At 41.9% G+C, this 8,338-nt stretch overlaps 1 protein-coding gene across 1 annotated transcript; it reads right to left on the reverse strand.

Annotated features, from left to right (window-relative positions):
• Positions 1-411: 411 nt before the first annotated feature.
• On the reverse strand, positions 412-3,274 carry LOC149933029 (uncharacterized; the record flags this gene model as incomplete). Its single annotated transcript, XM_090157225.1, has 4 exons — positions 412-964; positions 1,038-1,406; positions 1,468-1,851; positions 3,050-3,274. Coding segments are annotated over 4 exons (1,383 nt in total), but the record flags the coding sequence as incomplete, so codon positions are not given.
• Positions 3,275-8,338: the final 5,064 nt, after the last annotated feature.

The raw sequence follows: 8,338 nt of genomic DNA on the forward strand, positions 1-8,338 counted from the left end.
AAATCTCATTTGACTTGATTATAGCAGCAACTACGCGTCCACTCCGATTACGAGTTCAGTCATTTAAAGAGGAGATTCGGGAAGCCAAATTATGCAGATTGCGTCTCGCATTTCAATTAGAGCAGCGAATGAGACTAAGGAGACGGGTTTCAAGTTAACGGGACTTTATTCCTTATACGGATTTGATTTTTTTACACAAATTATTAAGCAAAATGTGGAAAAATACCGAGATGGTTTGGCCTATTTATTTAGAAAACGGTAAAAAAAACTTTAAATCCGGAGTAATATCACCCCAGATCGAATTAACACGGAAAAAAGATGAAAAGATTATTGACTAAATTATTGTTGCCCTCCTTTTCGATTGTATTAATATGTACATCTTTGAAACGGAACCTATTTTTTAACGAAAAATTCACGGTATTTACAAGTATTATACACTGGTGTACGCTTCAGAGTTTATATTTCGCATTCCAGAACGATCGCTGACGACATCGCGGATAACATTCGCGAGTCGTTCGGGCTAGATCTAATCTCGCTTTCGAGGTGACTAAGGCTCAATTTAACCCCTGTTTGAAAGGGCCGCTTCTTCTTCCGCCCTGGCGCGTTGTCTCTGTCGTCTCCTCTGAGCTCTGCTGGGACCTCTGGTCGGAGGTGGTTGTTCGTAAACTACTTCCTCTTGAGGTGGTGACGGCGTTGGAGGGGCTCGTCTGGTTTGTTGAGGCGCGGGCGCTCTTCTGGCTGGTTGTTGAGGTTCCGGGGCTCTGGCGGGAGGCGGCGGTTGGGCGCGTCTCCTGGGTGCCGCTGTGGTTCTGTACAATTTATCGTTGAGGCCGTAATACTGGGATGCTTGGCTACAATCGACCCTGTACCACCATTGACAAGAGAATTTCTCCTGGTTGAAGACGGTTCCGTTGGGACACAAGAAGCTGTGTTGAATTCCACCAGCTTGGCAACTATGGACAACCTACGGAAGAAAATACGCTTCAATGTTTACCGTTGATAGAGAATGGGGTGTATAGATTATCCTTAGTTCATACTTGACACGATGTCTCTAAGTCGGCGTAGTATCCGTTATTTTTAACCTTGGAGCAGGAGAATGAGGTTTTGGGAACCTCGCTCAGGATCGGGTAATCGACTCCGCCTCGTCCGGGTATGCCATCGCCATCCATGTCAGACGGGATTTGGGCTACTCCGAGGGTAGCTGGACGGTTACGTTCCGGAACATCCGTTGTCTGCGAGGACGGTCTTCGTTGAGGTCTCGTCTCTTGTCTGGGGGCTACGTACGTTTCTTCTCGCGACACTGGTTGGGGCCTAGCGCGGGGTCGTTGGGTAGGAGCTGGCTCGTAGGCTACTGGTCTCGCTCTGGTCCTCGTTCGCTGGCGCGAAGGACGGCGAGTAGGGGCGGGCTAAACGGGGATTATTTCAAAATATAGCCGCCATATATTAAGACGTTGCGGGATGACTTACTCGGGGGCCTTCCTCGACTCTGTTGTCTTCCGGTGGTTGGTAGGCCTCGTAAGGCTGCTCCGGTTGCAGTTCTTGGTATTCTTGGGCGGGGACTTGGTATTCGGGCTCGGTCAAAGTGGATCGATAGTGGTACTGGTAAGGTTGAGCCGCTTGGTAGTCCTGTTGAGGTTGAGGTGCCGGAACGAAAGGTCGTCCACCGGCTGTGCGGAAGAAAGACGCTTGAGCCGGTCCGGAATTCGGGTCGGGCGCGTTGGAGTAAACCGGAGACTCGTATTGGAAGTTGGTCAGCGGTTGGTGTTCCACTTGCCTGTAAATCACTCGGGGAGCCTCGGTACGCGCCGCTGGTTGGTGGAACGTTTGGTAGCTATTGAAGGGTGAGGACGCCTATTCAAGGATATCACGAACGTTTATATTAAAAATAATAAAAATAATAATGTAATAATCTATGTAAGGTCTATGATCCGAAAGGAGCTTGAGTATACCTTTATATAAATCCCTTAATGTTTAATTATTTTTTCTTTAATTTTACTTCCAAGCTGCATTTTTTTTTGAAAGGGGTAGCAACTAGATTGATATTTTGAATTTAAATTATAATCTTCAAGAATGGTTCGAAAATAATTAATATTATTTTTATGGTTTTCAATTATTACGGAAAACGTTTCCACTTCTATTCACACTAGACACTTTGGAACCGTTCGAAAGATAAAATTGAACATTTTCGGTGTCAACTGTATTAATAGCCATACGATAAATACATTCGATATCAAAATTTTACAATTCGATATTTCGAAACCGTTTTAAAACGGTTCCAAAGTGTCTAGTATGACGGCACTAGCTTCTCCGAGGTAGCGCCAAATATCTAGCGTCTGCTACAGACAAATTAAAAAGTCATAAGAACGTTTTTTTCTTATCAAAATATAAGCAATCGATGCAAAAATTATATTTAAATGTGAGTATCATTATTTATAAAGTCAAATTTACGAATATCGATAAGGAAAAACTAATAGCGTCTGCTTTAGCCGCTACCTATCCAGGTTTCAATGGCGAACCAAAGGGGGCGTAGCGATAGTTTTCGGTCTCGAATAGGTTAATGGCACTGTGAAGGCGCGGGAGGTCACCAATGCTTTTAATACTATGTCTATTTCCTAGAATACGATTGAATTTGTTGTCAACTCGCGGAAGCGTACATCGCATGATGGCCGAAATATGCCTCTGAAATCACTCCGCGCCGGACGATGTATAAGACGGTACACTGCGTATGGATATTATATACCTATTTCTCAAAGTAATAGTTTTAGAAAGTTATTATATGAAGTATGATGTTCGATCAGAAATGTATTTTGAAATTCTAGACTGTGAAGGTACACTTTTCAGGCGATTAAGATATAATACCGAGGTTAAGCCGAAAACGTGTAGGGGGAACTTGAAGCCGACCTTTGTGCCTGCACCTTATACAAGTTTCCCGTACATCTTTCCTTCCGTTTTCCGTTGCTGGCTTAACTCGTCCGCTTACATTAATATCCTAACTTTATTTTCGATTAATTTTCCACGTATCTAATACAAACAAAATTATTTTAATTACCTGATGAGTTTGCGGGTAGGTGGCGACGTATTGGTAGGGAGTGCTGTGTCGGGGTTGATCGGCGTAGAGCTGCTGTCTACTTATTTCGTACTGGTCGGCTTGGTGGACTAAATGGAATTGAGGTTGCGCCACGGGTTCCGGCGGAGGAGGCTGGTAGGTTTGTTGAGGAGGAGGTGGCTGGTAAGTTTGTTGAGGGGGAGGTGGCTGGTAAGTTTGTTGAGGGGGAGGTGGCTGATAGGTTTGTTGAGGTGCCGGTTGGTAGGTCCTCCTGGGCGCTGGAGCCGGGGCCTGGTACTGCTGAGCGGGGGCTTCGTCGCTGTCGACGGATTAAAAGCGATTCGATTAAAAGAGACGTAAAAATAAGCCCTAGTAATGGAAAACAAATACTGACTCTCCGCGGGTAGGGTGGAAGTACTCGCTGGCCGTGGCGAAGGTGCGGGTCGTGATGGACTGCCGCGGTCGGCTGGATGACCGGTCTCGAGAAGGAACGGACGCTGAGCCCACCACCCTCCCGGAAACGGTCGACGCTCCTCCCACGTAATTGGTTCCGGAGTCCCTCTGAATTTCGGAGGGTGGCACGTATCGGAAGGACGAAGGGTTGGATTGAGGGGGCCCATTCGCATCGGCGTCGTAGGCGTACACAAACTGACCCATAGATGGTGTCAGCCCCGTCAAGCCTGTCCAAATATATCACCAAGTTCATTATCAAGATAATTTGACTGACACTTCTTGCCTCTCCATAATCCTATTAATTGCTTACATTTGTACTTTATTGATAATTAAGTAAGTCCATTATATTCTAATAGAGTAATTCCCAAAGGTTTTTTTTTTTTCATTTTTGGAGTATTAATTTCTATTTGAACAGAAATCCGTGAAATCCCAACTGTCAAAGGCTCTAGTTTTGAGCAAGTAAAAAATTTCTAAATTTTCAATTCTCCATTTATTTGTTCATTAAAATATTGGTACTAAAAGTTTCATTTAAACCAAGGAATACCTCTGCGTGTGGTGCCATACCAACGGGTTAAATGTATCCCGTCAATAATGTGAACCAGATCGAGTCATTAATTAATTCGGTGTCCGAGGCCTGATTATTCGTGGCCTCGGTAGTCCAATGGTAGTGGCGTTGGGACGGTAACCCAAAGGTCGTAGGTCGATTCCTGCCCGAGGTAAAGTGATTTTCCTCAATAACTATGGTATGGCACCACACGCAAAGGTATTCCTTGGTTTAAATGAAACTTCTAGGAATAAAAAGTTTAGACTAAAAGTAAGATTTTGTTACCGCCTTATTCTTTTTTGTCAAACTGCGCGCTACAGAGGTTCTAACTGGTCTAATTGACTGTAATTGATCATTCGCGTGAGAAAAAGCGTCTTTACGCTTATCTGCCATGGAATCAACGACCCACTGAACAACATTCTTACACTATTACCAAACGTATTATCTCGTCCTATAGTAATAACGCCGGAAATTCGTAACAAGTGGTTTGAGGTTTCACTTTTCCGGGTATAGTAATTACGAGCTTTCATTATACAGCTCGTGTCGTGCGGGGGCTAGCTACGAGCGAAAAGCCTTGGAAAACACCGATATCCGTAGCTGTACGCGTTTATTGGAAAACACGACGAATAACCAGCTTTTAAAATCCCCCTCGATAAGGAGCTTCGCCGTAAAAGGCATTTCAAAATGTGTTTAAAGTCTATCGTCGCAACTGAAAGCGACCCCTTTCCAAAGCTACCCCCCCCCCCCCCCCTGTTCCGAAACGGGTCCTTTCGTTAACACCTCCAACCATCGCGAGTAAACCTAGTAATCTATTTAAATTAATCCATAGAGAGCCGAATTACGGAAACTGGGTTGGGGCTAAACTAATAACATTTTAATTTATTAAGTTCTAGTTTCGCGAGAATTTACGTAATAAAAAAATTCTAATAAACGAGGAATATTTAGATCCCGTTTCAGGGACAAACTTTAGCGTGAGTTCTGGCGACGGTGAGGTTGACGGTAAAGGCCGCGTTTGATCTCTTTTTTGACTCGCACCGTTGGAGACGCGGTGATGATCCGGATTCCCATTGAGAAATTATTCGAGCCCGCTGCCGTCCCATTCTCTGGCCCGAATATCTCCGCGGGAGTCCCCTAATATCAGCCTTATATTTCGTCACCGGGCGTACGTGGAATGTAGCCCTCGGAGCCCCGAATACGAATCCGTTTCTGCGCGTCTCCCGGGATTTCGTCTACTTACTCCGCCGACGTCAAGGGGGAAATTAACGACTAACTTATAGGTGGTCGTAACCGGGAAGAAAGACCAAATGAATCGCGGTCACTACGGGTTACAAAATCCCGCGGAAAATTTCTAAACATTGGAATCTGCCCACTCACTGACCGTCGCTTATACGTAGGCGGTTAGACCCGGCTCAACCCCTTAATTGCAAATTTACGTCTCATCTAATTTGGAATGCCGCGATTTCTATCCTCTTTATTAACTAAATTACCGAAAAACCAACGTTGGTTTTACGAGCGGTTGTCGCTGACTTTTCCTATTAGTTGCGGGGGGGGGGGTGAGAAACAGTGGTACCCTTTGGCTGCGGAACGATTCGCTTAACCCGTGACCTATAACCGTAAAAATATCTCCCCCTTTCCACCAGTAGGTTTCATACGCCTTTGGACAAAATAATCTAGAAAATGTAGCCGAAAATTAATGAACGTAGATTTTCCGTTCCCGTTTCTCACTTGAAAGAGTTCCCTTTCTAATTCTGCGCCCCTGGGGCCCCCTCCTTCCCGCGTACATTGTATTTGCTCCACTTTGGTCAAAAAATATTCGAGCGTTTTCCGTCCACTTTTCCTTATTTTCGTTTCTTCGAGAATCATAAATGGTTTTCACTTTCGACGTATCCAAAAAGTATTTAGGGCTAAAGCCGATTTCGCGGCTAATACGCTTATGTCTTACAAGTTCCCATTTCAGGCATGAAAAAGATAGATACCTTCAGATTTCTGATATTACATTAGCTTATCTTCGTAGCGAGCTTCACATCCGGAGGCATTTTCAACGCTTTTCGATTATTTCCCCCCCCCTTCCCCCTTTCCGAGGAATTTCGTTCGATCCCCCGTCAACGGGATAAAAAAAATCTTTTTTTTCATAATTTCACTTCCCTTTTTACACACAATCCTTAGGGATTTGTGTGTGTATATTAGTTTCCCGTATGGTGTCCGCCGCTGTTGTGAGACCGGGACCCGGAAGTGGGGCATATGCCCATTTCAGGGATTTTGGGGTTTTTCGCCTTCAAATGTACATTATGCTTTAAATTAAGAGCGGGCTTGGTTGAGTATTATATTTTTAGGTAGTACCAAGAATGTATTTATTTATACTCAGGGAGTATGAATATGTCGAGACTATCGACGGACACGTTGAGCCCCTAACCCCGTCACGCTAAGGGGGGGGGGGGGAAGGAGGCGGTCTTATTTTTTGCGTCCTCGCAGCAGCGTTAATCGCGTCGAAAAACGTAATTTTTAAGAACCAATGAGATTGCAGTATTATTTGATTTTATTAAAGCGGAGGAGCATACCGGGGGGGGGGGGCCAACGGGTGGAATTGGAGAAACGCTAAAAATAATCTCGACATATTTATTCTCCCTGAGTATAAATAAATACATTCTTGGTAGTACTGATCATTTCTGAACTACATTTTCGGTTGCCTTAAGAAATTTTAATTTTAAGTGAGATTGCAGGCCAATTCGCGGGACCCCATAACCATGAGTACGCGCTATTGTCATATTTGAATTTCGGCCAATTGATACAGGCGCCATCTAACTCGTTCGCGTTTCGCTACCTTATTTTCAAAACCAGATAACTCGAAAAATTCCTTTTGTCTAAAGATTAATTTCAATAAACGTGTTCACGTTTCCCTACTTTATTTCCAAACACCAACTTAGAGGTCGGGGATGGTTAACTTTTATTCAATAGATAAAGCTCTCAAAATTATTCGTAAAACGTTTTGATCAAGTAATTTATATTTCGGTATTATCCGATTAATTTTTTGATAAATTTGTAAAATTAATCGGAAAAACAATGTTTTTTTCGATAAAAAGCTAAAATTTTACGAATAATACATGTTTTTTTCCGAAATATTAACCGGTAAATTTCTTTGTTTACATTTTTTTCCCAAAAAAAAATCAATTTAATCGTTACCGACCTCTACACCAACTAACTCGAAAAATTATTTTTCGGAAAAATTCGTTTTGGGTTTATTAAGTTAATGTACATGTACAAGATGATTGGAAATTTTTTTCAAATTTAAATTCAAAATTTGAAATATTTAATCCATCGAGGGGATTGTGTGTACTTAAATGTCCGTGACATCTTGTTTTTTCTTTCAAGATGTCGATGAGATTATTTTCCCGCCATCAATATCGTCCAGCTTTTCTTAACATATTTTGTTCAATGAAAATTCAATATTCCAGTTCTGTATGTCTCTAGGGGGGGAGGGGTTATTTTCTCGAAGTAAAATCAGAAACCCGTTTATCAATCCCAACCTTGAAAAAAAGACCATTATATTTAAATATTGAACTTTTTTTAATTCTTTGAAAATCATATCGTCGCGTATCGAGAATATTAAGGGTATTTTTTAATTTACAAAGAGAGAAAGAGAATTATGCGATGGAGATAAAAAGTGGAATGGTAACTTTATGGATGTAACTTTTTCATCAATGGTTTGGAGAAAATTACTAAAATATTTCACGCCCATTCAAAAAAATCTGCTATGAGATGGTTTTATTAAGGATTGGTTTGTCCCTGAAAAATCTATATTAAAAGTGAGATATAGATATTTTCAAGGAACTATTTGAGCGCCACTTTTCGCGTATAATAATGTAATAATTTAACATATTTAATTGTAAATTGCCCTCGGGTTATTTATAAATTATCTATAACTTTTGGCAGCTGTTGGCAATTCCGTTAACTACGCGAAACACTTTAATCAAAAAAAGAATTAACATAAAGTACTTTCTTTAGCCGCGACATCATACAAAGTTAACCATGCTTTTACGTATAAGCTAATTAATGAAAAGTCAGCTGTTCATAATGGGGAAATAATACTAGTCAAGTTTTAGACGAAAATATTATTAAAATAAGAACTATTTCAAGTTAAGCTTTTTTTCATCCAAACAATTGAAACAATTTAAAAATAATATTAAAACGTTTAATTAAATAGTGATACGAAAATTTACACATAAAAGCTAGTGAACTTTCCCCATTGTCATGGCCTCCCAAACGGGATACTGGGGTGGTTTTCGGGACACTCTCTT

The sequence above is a fragment of the Leiobunum rupestre genome, chromosome 8 (genome assembly GCF_980474605.1).
Source record: "Leiobunum rupestre chromosome 8, qqLeiRupe1.1.hap1, whole genome shotgun sequence".
NCBI lineage: Eukaryota > Metazoa > Arthropoda > Arachnida > Opiliones > Sclerosomatidae > Leiobunum > Leiobunum rupestre.